At 34.7% G+C, this 20,481-nt stretch overlaps 1 protein-coding gene across 1 annotated transcript in view; it reads right to left on the reverse strand.

The window, feature by feature from the left end:
• Positions 1–6,918: 6,918 nt before the first annotated feature.
• The window catches only part of LOC142350863 (voltage-gated delayed rectifier potassium channel KCNH1-like), a 52,866-nt gene continuing 39,303 nt past the window's right edge, over positions 6,919–20,481 (reverse strand). Inside the window, exons 10-11 of the mRNA XM_075403228.1 lie at positions 19,932–20,087; positions 6,919–7,637 (exon numbers count right to left, since the gene is read on the reverse strand). Of these exons, the coding sequence (XP_075259343.1) occupies positions 7,168–7,637; positions 19,932–20,087 (626 nt within the window). The 3' untranslated portion in view covers positions 6,919–7,167. The remainder of the gene's footprint in view (positions 7,638–19,931; positions 20,088–20,481) is intronic.

Raw genomic sequence — 20,481 nt, forward strand, 5'->3', positions numbered from 1 at the left:
ATTTTTAATCAACTCTCAGAAATTTTCATGATCCGCCGTCTCACCCTTTAGCCTTTTTGTAATTAGAAACAAATGATTATCAAATGATAAAATCTCAGTTCGAATGAAGACTTCTTCTAATACATTCCGAAATTACTATCTGCTTAAGTTGTCCACCATTGTGTAAGGTTCTTTTTTAGTTGAAAGTACGTCTTCCTTATATCCCGATGCTCAAGTAAAATAGTGAGGTAATGAGACTGATTTTCGATCCGCGAGTAACCAAGGTTGATCTCCACATAGGAGTCCCACTTCATTTATTCGTTGGCTCGTTTTTGTCAACTGTTTTTTGTTCAGCGGTTCTTGCAAGGCGTTCTCTTTCTGACTGTGCTGTTGGTCCTGAACTTATCTCAATATAGAAGAGTTCTGAGGTCAACTGCGCTTTTTCTGGTCTGATACCAAGTAGTGTATCAAGACTGATATTCCCCTTGGCTGGTATAACAAGCATAAAATCAGTTCTCTGCATTTGCCGATGAAGAGTAGAGTCTTCTATAGGCTTGATCAGAACGCATCTATAACTGGAGGGACTCGTTCGTTTGTCGCTGACCGCTTCAGGTTATACGTGGGAGGTCTTGCGAGATAATTTTCCGATTTCTTTTCTGAAATTTTTCGAGCAGGCTTCGCAAGGCAAAAATTGCATTTGAACTGAGTTTAGTGTACAATAAATTTTTAGGTGAAAACGTAAAGCGAGATCAAGAATTATTCAGCAACTGATCAAGAGAAGGAAAAACACGCTTAAAAAATTATCTGAACTGCGGATTGAACTTATCAGCTGAACAGACAACTTTCTCAGTTTGTGGGAAATGAACCAAAAAGAATAAAACTGATGCTTGAAAAATAACGGCCCTGCAAAAAAAATTTTGGCCTGAAAAATTGAGTATTCTATCAAAATCGCACTGCAATGAATGGTAATGATTCATGCATGACATTTCGCAAAGGAAGAATTTTGCAGCTTTGATACTAGTTCTATTCATCCGACCGGATAAGTAATATAGCCTTCAAAACAAACGTATCATCAGAAAGCAATTGTTCCAAGGCTTATTTCAAAGCATTCAAAAAGCATTCGAAGTTAACATGTTTGACTGGCGCAACTACAATGCAGCGAATAAAAATATTTGATGTTTCAGCAGAATCCAAAACAACGATTGTTTGAAAAAGTTCTGCAGTTTGAAATGCCCATCAAAAATGCATTTTATCAGAGTTCATGTGATGTGAATGGATTGCAGAACCAATTGACAGTTTCATTGTTCTTATTTAGTACGTAAAGCTTCAATTCCTAATCTTTGGCCAAGTAAATGTCGAATCTCAAATCCGAGCCAAAGTTGAGACTAACAACAAATTTTTGTCTAACAAAACTCTGAGTAATTGAAAAAATTCTGCTGTTTGCTGTGCCCCTCAAAAATCCATTTTATCGAAAGCCTTGTGATTGCAGAACCACATCACAGTTTTATTGTTCTTATTGGGTACGTAATAGTTTGTTTACTAAATTGTGACCAAGCAAATGTCGAGCATCAATTTCAAGCACTTTACAGTGCCCAAAAAAGTTTAAAAGACCACGTTCTTACAAAAATTGGTATACAAAGACCGCACTTGACTAAAATTCTCAGTGAAAAGATGTACTTGACATTATTTGTTTTCTAAACGTTTGCTAGACCCAACTTTCAATAAATTCGGGTTTTTTCAATGATTGTTGTCTCCTTTGAAATGATCCGTAGTTGAGGCTGGTAAGCTTTCATTGCCCGAAATTCTTGTTTTGAAGTCTCCACGTTTTGGTATGCAAGCGATTTGATGAGGACTTGCATGCGCTTCCAAAACCAACCAGCGTTTTGACCGCAAAATCACCAACCGTTTGTGGCATGCTTAGGGCATCCAATAATTCGCTGTTTAATTTAAATACCGTTATCAATAGAAATAGTGTCTGCTGAATTATAAAGCTTTCGATTAAGGGCTCCAATAGTGACAATGCTGACAAAACTTTCTCTTGTATTTTTAGTAGGACTGTATTTACTGATAATCTTTCGTTGGGATCCTGAGAAGTAGGTATCGAACGTCTAATTTTGTGGCTGGCTTTTGCGGTATAGTTAGCTGAACTTCAATTTTTACACCGCTTTCTACGTGCAATGCATTTATCTTTTTGTCTTGGAGACTAAGCAAACTACAAAACGAGCATGAAACAACTTTAAGTATAAAAATTTACAGGTCCAAACCGACGAGTGGGAGTATGTCCTAAAGTTGATTGCTTTCAGTCCCGTCGACTGAAATGTGTTGTTTTCTGCTTGAATTATTCGATGTTAATTTCTCATTCTTAATTTCATTTTATTTGCCAGGTCTAGAATTTTTCGAATTTTTGTAATTTGTTTTGTTTGAGAAAGTTCTGCAGTTTGAGGTGCCCATCAAAAATCCATTTTATCAGAAGTCATGTGATGTGAATGGATTGCAGAACCATTTGACAGTTTCGTTGTTTTTATTTGGTACGTAGAGCTTCATTTCCTAATCTTTGGCCTAGCAAATGTCGAATCTCAAATCCGAGCCAAAATTGAATCTAGCAACAGATTTTTTCTATCAAGACTCTGAGTATTTGAAAAAATTCTGTGCCCCTCAAAATCTGTTTTATCGAAAGCCGTGTGATTGTAGTAACACTTCACAGTTTTATTGTTCTTATTGGGTACGTAGTAGTTCGATTACCAAAATTGTGACCAAGCAAACGCCAAGCATCAATTTCAAGCACTTTTCAGTGCCCAAAAAAGTTTAAAAGACCATGTTCAAACAAAAATTGGTATACAAAGACCGCACTTGACTAAAATTCTCAGTGAAAAGATATACTTGACATTATTTGTTTTCTAAACGTTTTCTAGACCCAACTTTCGACAAATTCGGGTTTTTTCAATAAATGTTAGCTCGTTTGAAATGATCCGCAGTTGAGGCTGGTAAGCTTTCATTGCCCAAAGTTCTTGTTTCGAAGTCTCCACGTTTTGGTATGCAAGCGATTTGATAAGGACTTGCATGCGCTTCCAAAAGCAACCGGATTTTTGACCACAACATCACCAACCGTTTGTGGCATGCTTAGGGAATCCAATTATTCGTTGTTTACTTTAATTACCGTTATCAATTGGAGTACTGTTTTCTGAATTATAAAGATTTCGAATAAGGGCTTCAATATTGACAATTCTGACAGAACTTTCTTTGTATTTTTAGTAGGACTGTATTTACTGATAATCCTTTGTTGAGATCCAGAAACTTCTGAGGTATCTAACGTCTAGCTTTTCGGCATACTTTTGGGATTTAGTTAGCTGAACTTCAATTGTTTCACCGCTTTCTATTTGCAATGCATTTATCTTTTTGTCCAGGAGACCAAGCAAACTACAAAACGAGTATGAAACAACTTTAAATATAAAAATTTTCCAGGTCCAATTCGACTAGCGGGAGTATGTCCTAAAGTTGATTGCTTTCAGTCCCGTCGACTGAAATTTGTTTTCCGCTTGAATTGTTTGATGTTATTTTCTCATTCCTAATTGCATTTTAATCGCCAGCAGGTCCTGAATTTTTCAAGTTTTCGTGATTATTTCAGAAGTTCATTTTTGAACGTCCCGATCATTAAAATTGGTTAAAAATACACCTCTAATGAGTTTTCCGTCTTTGATCTCAAGATCTCAATTTATAATCAACTCTCACAAACTTTCATTAAAAAGATCCACTGTCTCGCCCTTTAGCTAATTTGTAAATAGAAACTCATGATTATCAAATGATAAAATCATAGTTCGAATGAAGACTTTTTCTAATAAATTCCGAAATTACTATCAGCAGGTCTTGAATAAGTACATCTTCCTTAAATCCCGATGCTCAAGTAAAATAGTGAGGTATTGAGACTGGTTTTCGATCCGCGAGTAACTAATGTTGATCTCCACATAGGACTCCCACTTCAGTTATTCGTTGGCTCGTTTTTTTCAATTGTTTTTGTTCCGCGGTTCTTGCAAGGCGTTCTTTTTCTATCAGTGCAGTTGGTCTTGGATTTGTTCCAATATAGAAGAGCTTTGAGGTCAACTGAGCTTTTTCTGGTCTCAGGCCAAGTAGTGTATCAAGACTGATATTCCCCTTGGCTGGTATAACAAACATAAAAACAGTTCTCTGCTTTTGCCGAAGAAAAGTAGGGTCTTGGGTAGGCTTGACTAGAACGCATCTATTACTAGCGGAATTGTTCGTTTGCTTGTTGCTGACCGCTTCAGGTTATGCGTGGGAGGTCTTGCACGGCAATTTTGCGATTTCACTTCTGAAACTTTGCGAGGAGGCTTCGCAGGGCAAAAATCGCATTTGAACTGAGTTTAGTGTACAATAAAATTTTAGGTGAAAACGTAAAGCGAAATCAAGAATTATTCAGCAACTGATCAAGAGAAGGAAAAGTACGCTTATAAAATTGTCTGAACCGCGGATTGAACTTATCAGCTGAACAGACAACTTTTTCAATTTGTGGGAAATGAAAAGAAAAAAAACTGATGCTTGAAAAATCACGGCCTTGCAAAAAAAATTATGACCTGAAAAATTGAGTATTGTATCAAAATTGAACTGCAATGAACGTGAATGATTCATGCATGACATTTCGCAAAGGAAAAACGTTACAGATTTGATACTAGTTCTATTCATCCGACCGGATAAGTACTATAGTCTTTGAAACAAACAAATCATCAGAAAGCAATTGTTCCCAGGCTTATTTCAAAGCATTCAAAAAGCATTCGAAGTTAACATGTTTGACTGGCGCAACTACACTGCAGCGAATAAAAATATTTGATGTTTCAGCAGAATCCAAAACAACGATTGTTTGAAAAATTTCTGCAGTTAGAGGTGCTTCTCAAAAATCCATTTCATCAGAAGTCATTTGATGTGAATGGATTGCAGAACCATTTGACAGTTTCATTGTTCTTATTTGGTACGTAGAGGATCGATTACTAATCTTCGGCCAAGCAAATGTCGAATTTCAAAACCGAGCCAAAGTTGAATCTAACAACAAGTTTTTGTCTAACAAAACTCTGAGTAATTGAAAAATTACTGCTGTTTGCTGTGCCCCTCAAAAATTCATTTTATCGAAAGACGTATGATCGCAGAACCGCTTCACAGTTTTATTGTTCTTATTGGGTACGTAGTAGTTCGATTACTAAATTTTGGCCAAGCAATTGTCGAGCATCAAATCTGAGCTGAACTTAGGTCTGGCATCAATTAATTGTCTGAGAAAACTCAAAGATAGACATTAGGTCGTGCTAAGGGTGAGCTTGAAAAAATTGGCTTGAGCTAAAGTCCAGCGGCAGTGAATTGGATGGCGCTTGTGCTCTAGACTTAAGTCCGGTATTTTCCTGGAAAATTTGAGTCGCGTCTTGTCTTTTGATACACTTTTTGGGTCAAACACCAAATTTTCAATAGTCGAACCAGGGAAGGCTTTCAAGCACTTTACAGTGACCAAAAAAGTTTAAAAGAGGCCATGTTCTTACAAAAATTGGTATACAAAAACCGCACTTGACTAAAATTCTCAGTGAAAAGATTTACTTGACATTATTTGTTTTCTAAACGTTTGTTAGACCCAATTTTTAGCTGCCGGGTCTACGCATGATCCAAATATAATGGTCAGTTTCATCTCGAATCAACATTTTTTTCTCGTGCACACAGAAATAAATTTTGTGTGCGCTTTAGGACTCTGCGTTTGTACATGACGTAATCAGCCGGCTTCAACCTTCATAATTTGCAATTCTATACGTTTATGATCAAAACTTAATTGTTCTTTGATCCGTATTGTTGAAAAATAGGGCACTAAGCTCTTTGATTACGATCTAAAAATTGTTAGAGCTACACTATTTATTGCTATTCAGCCGAACAATCATGTAATATAGTCCACTTGCGAAAAATAATTTTTTCAAGAATTCAGTTTTCCGTCAGTTTTTTTTGGCACAGTGGAAGCAATTTTCTATGTTTAACACTCGGTTTCTATATCAGTTAGCTAGTGGTTGCTGGCTTTTAAAAGGATGCCCGCTAGGTGGATCAGAGAAAGGACCTGGTCTCGACTTAAACTATCTTTACCGTGTAATTATAGTCATTAGTGGATTCCCTCTTTGAATTCTCCTAATAAGTCCATCTCTATACCTGGGTAAGGCGATAAGGTTTGAAATTGAAAAACGTGAACTATCCGATCGCCAATTTTTGGCGCATTTTTTAAAATGCAAGTTGACATCATTTTTTATGCAAGAGATGCAACATTCTTCGAGAAGGATGTCAGATCATAAATGTTTATATATAGACTAATCATCCCTGTCCTGTTAACCAGTTCTTTTGGGGACTTTTCCTGCTTATTGTGATGATTGGCTAGCAAATGCTACAGCACGGCACGCTTATTTCAGATTTCATCAAACTTAGAAGACATAGCAGTTAAAACATCTAACAAAAAAAGTTTCAAAGGGTCAAACATTGAATTACTGTGCAGAATGTGATCCATTTTATAATCAAATACAAACTCAAAACTTCAAATAGACAAAAAATTGAATTCAAATTAATCTCCCAGTGCGTCAAGTCGGGTGAATTCTCCCATATTTGAAGGAAACCACTTTTAAAAAACTAACCAGAAAGGCAGCCTATATTTGATAATATGATTGACGATAGTAGAGAAAAACTCTCGGTAGTTTTATCAGCTAATCAGGAGCTAACCAAATTAGCAGTTTTTTTGCTGACGCATTTGCAACAATGAGCCCCCATGAAGCTTTGGGCATGCTTTAAATTTGAGCTGATTCTGCATTATAACTGTAAAATTTTGCCAAAAATGATAGTGGTTTAACAATTGATTGATAAGTGTAATTCACTGACTTAAAAGACGTTTTTTATGCCAATCTAGAAAATTTTCTTCAGTATAATTGAAGTTTTCCCCTCAAATACCGGAAAAGAAAGCACTGAGCACTGATTTCTGACAAAGCTCGAGTTGTAATAAATTACTGAAATTACCACAAATTAACCATTTAATACATGGATTAACTTTATTTCTCTCAGAAAGTGTAACTCGAAACGACAGAATGAAAAACTATATAACCCCGTATTATAACTATATACAAACTAGTCAAAAAATATCTTTCAATGCTGCTAAATACAAAAATCAAATGATGCTCATTTCGCTGCTGTATTGTTTTCGTTGACTGTATTTTGATCGTCGTTATTTTTCATATTATTTTCATTATTATCGGATCCTGCGTTCGCTGATTTGACCACCTTCATGAGCTGAGAGTCTAACAAGCTAAGCTCTGCGTTCAAGTTGACCACTTGTTGTTTTAGACTGGCCCGTAACATGAGGAGGGTTTGGAGCATGTCTTGAGGAACGTTCAGATCGCTGGCACCGCCCCCGCCTGCTTCCACCGCGTTTAGCATGTCCAGGACTGAAGTGTCAACGACGTTTAGGTCATTTTGGGCATGTTGGTCTTTTGAGGTGAGTGCAGAGGTGGCAGCAGTTGATGATGATGAGGGTTTTCGGGGAGGTGGTGCTGTGGGGCTTGAAGTGTTGCCTCCACCCGCATTGGCAGCAACTGCGGCTCCTCGGAGCAAAGAGGCGAGACTCTTAGATGGTCGACCAGGAGCTGTTCCTGGAAATGATCAGATCAAATGAAACGCAATTGAAGAAGTTTAGAAACTCTGGACACAGAAATGCAATCTAATGATTAAATTTCCTTTATTACTTTAAAAAAGGCGGGAGTGGTGACCGACACAAATTGGGAGTAATAAATTACATGTAGTCAAATTCAAATTGAAAGCTTAGCTGCCTTTTTCTCAAATCCTAAAAATAAAATTAAATATTTTCCAAATGCTTTTTGCTCTAGGTCGTACTTAATATTTGTCATCAACAGTTCACAATGGCATTTATTCTTGCAAGTATTTTTGTCAAATTTTTGCAGCAATTCAAAAACAACAATTATTTTAAACAAAACTTGAACGGTTTCGATCAATATCAGACCTTGCAAGCATAGATCCCATTTTAAACTCTTTTTTTTCAATCAAAAAGCCAATTGTTCAATAAAAAGCAGAGACAGGTAAAGAACTTAATTTAGGAGAAAATGTAAATTAAGTTTTGAACTAAATGTCAGTCAGTTCCAAGTAAAGTATTGACATCGTTTGATATATTGATGCTTGTGGCATTTGGGTTCTAATCGATAGAAAATATCAAATATTCAGATGAGGTCGACACTTTGTTGTTTGATTGTAAAGCACGCGAAAATCTATATATGTTTCTTTTCATCAAAACTTAATCACATAGAAAAACTACACTTTAGATAAGCTGCAGCAAGTAGGCGTTATAACCAATTTCATAAACCTGCCTAGGTTGCAAAAAAAACCTTATTTAGACCTGAAAAAAACTACATTGATCTCAGTCAGGAAAACATTTTTTTCACTGCCGCCCCATTTCACAGCATGTCATCTACAGACCCAGGGATTATGCTTAAGATGCTTAAGATCTTGAAAGTTTAGTGAAACATCTCAGAAAAGGATCCAAAACCAACAATTACTTCGCATCAACGAAGAAAGTGAATGATAAAAGGGTCATCTTGAGCGAAATTGTGAAACTGAAAACAATCGTGCTGCACTATTTCAACTCCCCTTTTAGTCAACCTAGCTATATTTTGGTCCTTTTGATGCAAAACTTTCATTTAATTAAAAAAACAAGAGTAGTTGCGCGCGAAAGAATTAAACTAAAATTTACGTGGTCGATAAGTTTTCTGAAAAATCAATTCTCCTATCAAGTTCCCTCCAAGCATTTTTCGATCCATAATCTCAATCAGTTTGTAACCGTCTGCGCCTGGCAGTGTCTAATGGCGAAAGCTATAAGAAATCAGCAAAAAATGAGCTTCTAAAACTTAGTTTCCAAAATTTTTATCGTCTCTATTCATGTTTATTGCATATTTCTATACAATCTGTACTATTGTTAACGATTACTATAAATTATATTACCAAGTTGACCACCTTAGACGAAATGTTGAAAACTTGCCAAGACCTAGAAAACTTAAAAGAAACTTGTACGGCGCTGTATAAAGACGTAAAAAGTTTTCTACGGCACCGCAGCCAATTGATGTAATTACCAATTTCTAAAGTCTAGCTTCCTAAAAACGATTTTAAATATAACGCGTATCCCGTTCAAGTTACTTTTTCATTACATTTTGCACTGGGTATAACTTTTCACACCTTAGGTGCGCACACCTTAATGGCGCTGTCTTACTGTCTGATCAAGCTTAATTCTCCTATAGCTATTTCAGCAACTCCGCCACTGACGCTCCCAAGCCAGGAATGAAAAAGGAGTAGGGGAAAACACAAAAATTACACTGGAAAAATCTCAAAAAGTTTATAAAGCCTGGTTAGAGAGTTTTCCGACAGTTTTCAGGCTATTCCATTATTTATTGCACCCTATTAACTTTAGTGAGGCCTTAGCAAGGCAAACTAATAATCTTGCTAAGGTCTTAGTATTGCACCTTGTTATTCTTGGTAAGACCTTAGTGTGGAACCTTATAAATCTTGATACGGCCTTAATACGATACCTTCAATCTTTATACGGCCGTGTACGACGCCGTAGTAAACTTGACAAGAACTTAGTACGGTTTTTATCCAAGACTTATACGGTGCCGTAGAGTAAGGACTTAGTAAGTTTTCCAAGTCTGGTCAACCTGGGTGTATAATCATGGCATACAGAATCGAACAACAAGCGAACTCACAACTTTTCGTATCATACTTTAGACATAGTTGCAACATACTGCTTCATAACATCGGTAAATTTACGTCATTAACAATCAGTTATTATTTCTGGCATTTTGAAGTGCCACCGCCGATTATTAACATTAATTGCTTAAATGATGTATCTTTCGCTACGAAAAAAGCCTGGAAAAACTATCCAAAATTTAATCAAGTTGTAATTTTATTGATGAGTTGACGCTCGATTTCCTAAAATTTGCCTCACTCTTCTTGATCATCTTGGTTGACAATAATCCGTTTGATTTTAGTCGGTCGGCCGACATAAGTTGGTTTTTAGTTCTTTGAAAAAACTAAGCATAAGATACTTTTTTTTAAAAATACTTTTTTTTCAAAAGACTGGCTTATAACCATTTTCAGCTCTTACTCCAGAGACATTTATGTGAAGAACAACATGGTTACTGCGCCGTTCTATCTAACATAATTCAGATTCTTTTAAAATGTGAAAATCTTTACTCTGAGTCGTAGAATAGAAACATTCCGAGAACAGATTTTTCAAATAACCAAAGCGGTTGATACAACCAACTTCAGTATCGTTGTCTACGACTTGTCCTCTGTCGTTGTGGCTCTGATGATAAACTTCTGCTTTTTCTGAAATAGTATTAAACAACTTAAAAGACCGGTAACAATGAGTAGCTGACGTAATGACTGACGAGACAAAGCAGTCGCGAAGCACACGACTCACTTTTTGCGTTCTAGTTCTCCATCTACAAGAGTTAATCATCAGAAGTCCTATTAACAATTATAATTCTTTTTGCCAACAACACAAAAGCTTTTGATTCGGAAAAATTGTGATTTTTTGCAAATTAACATTAGCAGAGCAATTAATTGCACAATAATTTGTCTCATTTTTAGCTTCACAAAATTTTAAAAGTTTATGAAAACTTTTGCTGTGCAGAGACAAACGCAGAGACGATGTGTTAAATGGGTATAGAGCAAATGGGAACTCCTCCTTATCAGAATACATACCGCAGGGTCTATTACCAGTTGGATTTAGGCTGGTTTTTAGCCCTCATTCTTTTCAACAAGAATTTTTGGTCTGACTAACAAGGTTGAATTTGAATAAATTTTGAAAGACCAGAGTTATTGATTTCAAAAAACAACGAGTGTTCTTTGATTCAGAAACCATAAGGAAGTTCAAACATTACTGCCATCCATCGTGTTGGGACTGTTCAGAGGACTTGAACTGAATTTAAATCTCCCCATATTGTGACAAATCACGCTCTTGAAAGCCATGTTTTGTTGTAACTCATTTTTATTATTTTTAATATTATTATTTGGTAAGAACAACTTCTTATGCATGCTTGTCGTAAATATATCAGCCGTTTAATACAAAATGCCGTAAACGCACCTTGTGTGATTTGCAACTCGGCAATTATTTTTACTTTGTAACTTTTATATTTCATTATTAGCACCCATCAAGGAATCAAATTGAACCGGGGAGCACACATTAAATATGCAGAAAACACATATTGTTCGTCTCTCGGCCCTCTCTGGACGCTATAACAGAAATACGGCTGATCGTTATACGGTATTAGCACGTTTTCATGGAAAACGTAATTAAAATTTAACCTTTTTATCCTGTCACAGGAAAAAAGAATGATTTTAGACTGGGTACTTTTAATGTTACTATGGTTCTACTGTGCATACTATTTGCGAAATATAATTAGAAAACATTGATTCGGTTCTTTTTTCTATATGATTGTTTCGTAATGCTTGTATTTTTGTGATCACATTTTACAGCTGTTTTTGTCAGTAGCACATATTTTCCATTTATTTTACTCAGCAAAACAAAAACCTCAGAAACCAAAGATTTCTTATTCTTCAAAATTTTACCTTCTTGTTGCCATTGTGGTCAAATTTTTTGCACTTCTTTTTGCTGACGATTTGAAACCGCTCTTGGGTTTTTAAAATGTTTAGAATGTTTATGTTTAAAACCTTTTGATTTGACCAATATTTTGATTTGACCTATTTGTTTATCCCATTATTCGTTGTCGGCCAACTCCAAAACCTCATTTGAACAGTATCAAATTTGTCGTCATTCTGTCAAAGCATAAACCTCGCCAATTACTAAAATATTTAGCTGGAAACAAGTATTATTCTTATGTTGAAAGATGTATTGAAAACTAAATAGCGAATCCTAGTTTTTCAATTTATTCTCGGAAGGTTTTCAAGGTTTTCGATACTTATTCTGTTCACCACTTGGTGAGACAAGAAGGCGCCGACTGTTCAATTAAAAGTAGACAGCAATGGAGACGGGAACATAATTTGGAGGGGTATAAATTGACGAAAGCAGTCAGTTCTCTTTTCTCACTACAACATTTCCAATTCAAAGTGTATTTCAATTAGTACAGTATTGACGCCTAGTGGTATCTCTGGGGCTTGTGGCAATTGAGTTTGAGTTGAAAAGAAAAAAGATCAAATAATCATTAATCTCCATATTTTCTACCTTAATCATAAGGTGTTTATAACTGAAAAATTCAATATTAGTTCTCCTTCATCAGCAAACAATGTTTGCAACAATCATCAATAAATTTTAAATTTTTAAATTATAATTCAGTCACCTACACTTAATACCCCCCTTCCCTAACCTAAGGCAACAAACCCTCTTCAACCGAGTAAAAATTATTGAATTATCGGTTTGGCGATGAAAACTGTTACCCCACTGTTGCTCAACAAGAAAGATTTCAAAAAAATAATTTGAAAAAAGAGTAGACCGTGTTGTGAAATTAGGTAACGAAAAACTGACTTCGAGGAGGAAGAAAAAACTCTGAAACTGCGTTAACGATTGACAGAATTATTTCAACTCTTGCTCATTGAAACAATTTCAATGAAACCTTGAAAAATGAATGCTCGATACAAGTGATAGTATTGTCGCTGAAAAAATATTTTATTAAGAATCGCGTCCAGAAATAACAGTCCCAGACAAAATAGTCCCAGACAAGACAATGACTCAAATTATTAATTAACAAAATTTATTCTCATAATTAAGCTAACTCCAATCAAGAGTCGAGGCAAAACTAGTCGTTAAACATAATGAAAAGTTTTGTTTCAATTGTTAACAATATAAAAGAGTGCCTCACGATGCTTTCAGCATTGACGCAACATTCTACGTTGGAATTCTTTTACAAAAAAAATAAAAACTAAGAGTCGCTCAAAAAACTACTTTTAAAAGTCTATGGCTAAATAGAGTTTCGCCAATCCGATGGCATATCCTGCTGGCGCTGTTGTATACAAAATGCATCGGCAGAATCAGACTACAAAATGATCAACTCGAAATAACTACATCGAAAACTTGATTTTATTATTGTGATCCATGATTTTCTGTCAAAGAGTTTTGAGTTTAACAATAAAGTTAGAAGCGATCTGATTTTTGTAAAATTCCGTACTAAACTAGTTTTTTTTAATTTCACTATTCTCTCGACAGCAACCCCACGAGGACCAGTTTTCCGTATTTTTACTCTTTTCCTAGTTTTCCCAACTTTCGTATCTGATTAACCCTCATATTTTGATTTTTGTATAAATAATTACAACCCAGTCATACTCAAAACAGCTACTTGGCACTAATTACTAAGCTACTGTGATTTTCGTTTTGCTTCTTCAAAGCAATTTTTTAACATTTCTTTTTGATCAATACAGGGAACGCGAACACCGGGACTGTTTTATTTAGGACCGTTTGGTTTGCCTTTTGAACTATTTCGTCGGCGACTGTTTTGTCTGGTGCCATTTTAAAATTTAGGACTAGTTTGCCTGGGGCTAGTTTGTCTCTACAGTTTTGCCTGTTTACCGTCACGAATATACTATATTGTAGCTAAAATGTTATTAAAAATGGTCATAATAGTCATCATAATTGACACGGGAGGTTCATTTCCAGATGAATGGCTATCTTCGTAGGCCCTTCGGAATTGTCGGATTATCTGTCAAGTCTCTACAAAGTTCGGTCTAATGGAGCTCTTCTTTCGTTGGTTATGTTCAGCGCACAATTTTTGCTCGAAACCCCCCCCCCCCCATATAGTGGCCTTGTCACAAGAAAAAGTTTTTAAGTAAAATTATACTGGACAAAAAAGAGAGAAAAAAAGAGTAACGTCAAATTAGATACCTAAGCATAAGCCATTATTGTTTCAATGAGCAACATCGAACAAAACTGAGAACTACACATAAACTACCATTATTGATCTGGCAGTTCTACAATTTATATTTGTGATTGAGGAGGAAATTTCATTGAAAAAAAAGTCTAATTGTGAGAGCAAAAAATTTTATTTAGACAATTTTTCTATTTCTCCAGTTCACTTTATTTCTTTTGGGCTCAAAAACCGTTAATTTTCTCCAGAGTACTGGATAAGAACCTACAAGTTCAGCAGTTATCCAGAGATCACTTTATGTTATATTTTAGTCGTATCAACTCCTTTCGTTTTCATGCAATTATTTTACTCCTCAAGTTTGGAGTTAATACCCAGTTTCGGTAAAAACAAAAAATTCTCCACAGCAACCTTAGTCCATATTTTCTTAAGATTTGCAATCTACAAAGTCAAATTTTCGGAGATTTTAATTCAACTTAATCGCCCCTTCACTTCTGTTTCCAGTTGCCAAAACATTTCAAGTGAAGTCAGTCAATATAGTGTTTTCCAAGAAAAATTATACAATCTTTTGTAATTACCGAGTATTCGTAAGTTTTTGGTAACCCTAGTTTTTTATCTTGTTTATTCTAGTTTACTATGGCTTCCTGACTTGGTGCAAGCTCGACAAATAGAGCGTGAATTGATAGGGCTTAAACTTACCCCTGAACATTTTTTAAGAAAACATTAACGATGTCTACGAGAAGCAATTCTGATTCGTTGTTTCGACCCATTTTAGTGGGGGGGGGGAGGATCTATATACTCAAAAGAGTTTTTTCTTTTTTTGTTCAGTCAATTTTGGCCGATCGATAAATTCATCGTAGAGAATCGTGAGTGCTATCATTAGAAAGCTCTTCAAAGGTAGAATTTGAATTTAAAAAAATATTCAGAATATTCCTTTTTTTCAAGTTTTATATTTTTGTGAAAATAAGATATTTGGGTGTCACTGTGTTCACTTTAAGCGTCAATATGGCTACATTTTCCGCTCCTTGCAGACGAACAGCTATAAAAAAGGCGATATTTGGTCTTAACGGGAATTTCACAATTTAAAAATTTTGATTTATATTGGAGAGACCATTTTCATTTTATTTTCAAAAGTTTTCTATTTTCTCATGTCATCTAGAGACAAAAACCTATTCAAATTAATGTTCTGTAAATGAAAATCTGAAAAACTGAATCATCGCTCAAGATTTTTATTGCGTCGACAAGGTTTTTTTAATTTTAGATGAACTTTGGTGTTTTGACTGCATTTATTGTTTTTTTTTCAAGTCATAAGTCTAAGCCTCTCTAACTAAAAGTGCATACTGGTTTCCGAAAGAAGATTAATTGTCCTTACCCAACGCTTTGAATGCAAACGTAATGGTTGACCAGACTTTGAAAAAAATTTTTCTATCGAAAAAATGAACGTCAACCGTTTTTGAACTCATTTCTGTGAACCTTCTAAGTTATTCTTAATAACGGAGCTAACGTGTCCATCTTGCTGAGTAATGAATTGAATAAGTCTGGTTAGTGGTTTTATCTTCTAATTATCAGTTTCATGACTTTAATGTTAGGAGTTTCTACAAAATTTTGTGATGTGTTCATAAATGTGCTTCGCTTTAGAAATTTTGTTATATTACAACAATATTGAATTTTCCCATTGGCAATAAAAAGACTCTTTGGCGAACATAAATAAGGTTAGCAGCAAATATCTTGAGGTTTTAATGGCTCCGACTCTAATTTCGTCAACTCTTTTTTTGAATTTTCTGTTTTTGCCTGTTTTTTTGTCTATTTATAGTCATGAGAATTTTTCTGAATCTCATTGGCTAAAGAGGTATAAAATATCTTGTTTAAAGCTTTATGTTAGAGCTATTGGTTTTAATGGCCTTGAGGCTCCGGGTTGTCTTCAAATTTTAGTGATTTTTGTTTATCGGTTCATAATAGCTGATGTTTTTGAACTTACTTTATGACACGTCTGAGAGATCTTAGTGGTGTTGAAAAGCGAATCTATATAACGTGTTCCTTTTTTTCAATGAATACTATGTTTTCTAATGATTGACATTTCTCTCGGATATTTTTAATTTCTTGTTTATGAGTGGAACTGTTCTTTTTTATCTAGTCGGACAATTTTTCTGATTGAGGACGGGTGTAAGTAGCTTAATTTTAATGGACAAGTTTAAGGATCTAATTCAGTTTGGTCAGCTTGAATCTAATGCTTCTGATGATTTTGATATTATTTGCTTTCAAATTTTTCAGAATTTTTTTCTAAATTTTTCTTATTTGTTCCTCTTTTTGTCAATTTGACACTTGGTCTCACCAATGAAAAGTCTCATCCATTTTCGTGCAATTTGAACTTGAACGTTCTTTTATAGTTTGAAGTTACAACCGTTGTTTCATATCTTGGACAATATATGTTTTTTTAAGTGGTGGATTTTTGTCTTTCATTTTGGTGTCCTTTAATGTATTATCGTTAATGACAATCTCATTGGTTTTCAAATGAGACCCAAGCAAGGAAATACATTTTTGTTTTACAGTGAAAAAATTGAAATAGTAACACATAATAATATGATACAAACTAATGACGTCAGTGTTTTCGTAAATGGTTTATAAATGTTTTTGTTTTCTTAAATGCAGTTGTTCTGTATTCCTCTCCTGTAGCTTAGTCTTAGCAAAAATAGATAGCCCCTTAGGAGTTCTAGAAAAATCTATTAAGAGTTTTTTTTTAAAACTTAACGGTTGTTATGACTTTTGAAATTAATTGGTTTTGAAAACACGATGAATTTTTGAGGTTCTCCGCTTTTTTTCTTTTTGTTTGGTTATCTGGTTCCTTTATCGACATGTCCCGTCTTATTGTAATCGATACATGAAATTTTTTGTAGTGTAGGTTTTATGTGGTGGTATTTTGTCTTAAAATTAGAAGTTGATTTTTTGCCATATTTGTTCTTTGCTTTTGTTTATTGTTTATTTTGTCGTTTGTATTGTCTCCTAGTCTTATTAAAGACTGGTATCGTGAGCTCTCTAATGCGGCATGACATTATATGATTCATTTAGAAGTTTGGGTTTATTACAATTTTGTTTCACAACAACATGTTTTTGCGTATATCTCTTTATTGTTCCGACCCCTCTTGAGGGGGGAGGAACTATATACTCAAATGGTTTTTTTGTTCAGTCAATATTCGCCGATCGATATATTCATTGTAGAGAGTTGATACTGGTATCATTGGAAAGCCCGTCCAGAGTAGAATAAGGAATTAAAAAGATTTTTTTAGTTTTCGTTTTCTACAGGGAGTTATCGATGTCTAAACTTCTGAGAAAAGTAGAGTGCATTCACGTTGTTTTTATTCACATTTTTCAAAATTTTTGCCTCAATTTTTGTCAATTTTGCTAAAATTTGTTAAAATTTTTAAGAATTGTGTCGTTGATTTTATTGTTAAAGACAAACAAGAATTGTTGATTTTTCTGATTTAATTTTTTTGGTCAAAAACTCTGGAAAAAGCTACTTTAGTGCACTTTGGTTAAATTTGCCTGCAGTACACCCCCAAACAACACTAATACAATCTTTGCAGACTCAGATGGGGGCTCTTCCTACTTCAACTTCCACTGAGAATGCTCTATTATTAAAACTTTGCCGTTTTTTGCTAACTTTACTCGTTGATTATCAAAAATGCAGAAATTATTTTTGAGTTTTCAACTAACAAATTATCTATGTCTACAACATTTGAAAAATCAATTGTTCCTAACGGACAATAAAAATCAGCAGGGCTAGTTTTGGGCCAATCTTAGACTGTTACAATCCATTATGAATTCCGATAGTAATCAGTCTGTCTTTTTTTTTAAAAAAAAAAAGATTTTTTTTAATAATAAAGAACAGAACTTATCAAATCAAAGCTCAGGAGTGATAGGTCCAATTAGCTTCCTAAGTAGCTCTAAGCTAATGCATTTAGTTTTTTTACTTGAAAGTTTGATCGTTTCGACTTGTAAAAATAATTGATAATGGCTTAAAATGGTTTAATGAATTTTTCCTCTAATTTATTTGTAGCTTAGTGTCAGCGAAGAAAGAGCGCTTCTTCATTCTACAGATTTAAAATTTAGTTTCGATTGCGGTTTCAAGCCTGAAGTTAATGTTTTCTGGCCTTGATACTACCAGATTTCAGATTTTATTTTGTTTTTAGATATTTGCCAGTTCTTCACGTTTCCTAGTCACTTTATCACATTGGCAGTTCTCATATCAGATTACTAGCGTTCAAAGTAAAGCGCAATTGAACATATTAACATCATGAAAGATATAGATTGTCGTTTTAACGGCCTTGACACTTATTTGTCGAAGAAATTCATTGAATTTTTTAATTATGTCTTTAACTGTCATTTTTACTTTGTCGTTTCGGTCGTATGAAATTTCCTGTATGGTGTTAGGTTTCACTGGCTCTTTATGGAAGAATTGATGAGCCTATATTTTGATATTAGTAGATAGCTGATGGCTTCATGACTTTGAAAACAATCGTTTTCCAAAACTAAAAAAAAACTTTTTTAACTTCGCAAGTTTGTTCTATTTATTTTTCTTTTTGTTACCTAATCTCGTTAATTACAGGTTAAATATGACATTATGGGTGTCAAGGGAAGGTGTCAAAAGGGATTGATGTCCCAAAATCTATTTTAAAGAAGGCGTAATGTCCTTACTAACTTCGACACCGGTTTTTCACAAAGAAAGTAAATTAATTTAATTTTTGTCATATTTGACGTTCTTTTTGTAGACGCAAGACATATTCTGGATAATTGCAGGTTTGAAAGGCTTACTTTGGATGAATGAACGACTCTATTTAAATATTTCATTTTATATTTAATTTCTTTCATGACTTTGCATATAATTTTGTTTCGAAAAAAAATCCAAATTATTACATACTTTTGACCTTTTCTCGTTTTATCTGCTTTCTACCCAGTCTCACTGATAAATGGCCACATACTACATTATTGATGTTTGAAGAAGGCGCAGTCGAATATTTTTTGACGCCCAAAACATGGCTGGACGGTTTTGCCAGCGTTTTCTGGAAAGTTTCAACTGAATTTTTGTTTTTTGTTTTTTTGTTGTTCTTTTTAGCCGCTTAAAAAAATTAATAAGTACAGGTCCTAATACCCTTCTATAGAAGCGTTGGTAATCGTAAACTTTTGGTATAATTTACTTGATTTCTATTGGTTTTCATTACTTTGAAGTTAATTGTTTCAAAAAAAAATAAGCGAATTTTTTAACTTTACTGTTTTTGTTCTTTTTTGTCTAATTGTTACCAATCTTTTTATGGACTGTTCAATATCTTTTCTGGTGATTTATAAGTTATTTTGCTTAGTTTTACGTTTATCTGACGGTATGTTGACTTTGTTATTAAATTTTGTTTTTTAAAACGGACATAAAGTTTTTGATGTAATTAATTTTTGTTGTTGTTGTTGTTTGATTTTGCTTTTCGTCTTGACTCGCTTTCTTAATATTGGCATATCACAGCAATCTAATGCTTCAATTTTTATTCCACTGAGTTTTTTGCTTTGGAGGCTATCTTATCCTTCATACCTAATTTTTTGAAAAATACTTGGGCTTTTTTGGGTTTTTTGGGATTCCCAAAAAATAGTTTTTGGGTTTTTCTATCTGTCCCTCATTTGGTAGACAATTATGCCAAAATTGTGGATGAGCGGGGTCGGAACCCTATGTGCCATCGCACATTACCGAGCCGCCTTGTTTGTTAGACAATTAAGTCAAAATTTTGATAGACAATTAAGAAATGCGAACGCACTTTTCCGAGCCTCCTTGTTTTGCGTATAAATGAAATCTGCAAAATTGTTTCTGTGTATCGTAATACATGAAAAACTGCCGCATTTAACTGAAACTCATAACAATACGCTTAAAAGAGGTTTTTTACTTTAAATTTTAGTGAAATGAGTAAAAAAACGGAGTTTCACGGATATCTTAAAATAGAAAAGTTTACTTACGATTAGGGACAAAATTTGATGCCCTAACTGGGTACAGGTTCTGTGTAGAATATGTTCATGGGAATTCTAATTGCTTACCATGTGAAGAATTGTTTGTTGCTACAGGCGGGGTGACTAAGCTGTTGTTGTCATTGCTATTGGCCGAGAGTGATTTGGTCCATTTGCTGGCTTTGTTCTTCACAAAGTTGCCACCCTCCTCCTCGTACAATTTGCCCGTCTTGCGAGACATGTTTGCTATAAAAAACAATAGTCTATTTCAATTCTAAATATTGTCCGTTTTTCATTAAGATTTCCCATTATGCAGATTTCAATTACTAACAAATTACTGTCTATTGTCGGACGAACTGCTCTCGAATGAATGCCGGGGGGGGGGGGGGGTAGGGGTAGCCTGCTCTCGAATGAATGCCGGGGGGGGGGGGGGGGTAGGGGGGTAGCCTGCATCAGACGGGTAGGGGTGGGGCAGCTTCAAAAAAGGCTGACGACGTGGCTTCAAATGACGTCATTAAAGTTAATCATAGACCTCTATTAAGATCAAAAGTTGGGATATTCGGGATAATATTCGGGATTTTTCATTCAATATACAATAGTAAAACTGTTGCCAACTAAGTTCAACGTCTAAAAAAACGGG

This window comes from Convolutriloba macropyga, chromosome 1, assembly GCF_964194025.1.
Source record: "Convolutriloba macropyga chromosome 1, txConMacr16.3, whole genome shotgun sequence".
Taxonomy (NCBI): Eukaryota; Metazoa; Xenacoelomorpha; order Acoela; family Convolutidae; genus Convolutriloba; species Convolutriloba macropyga.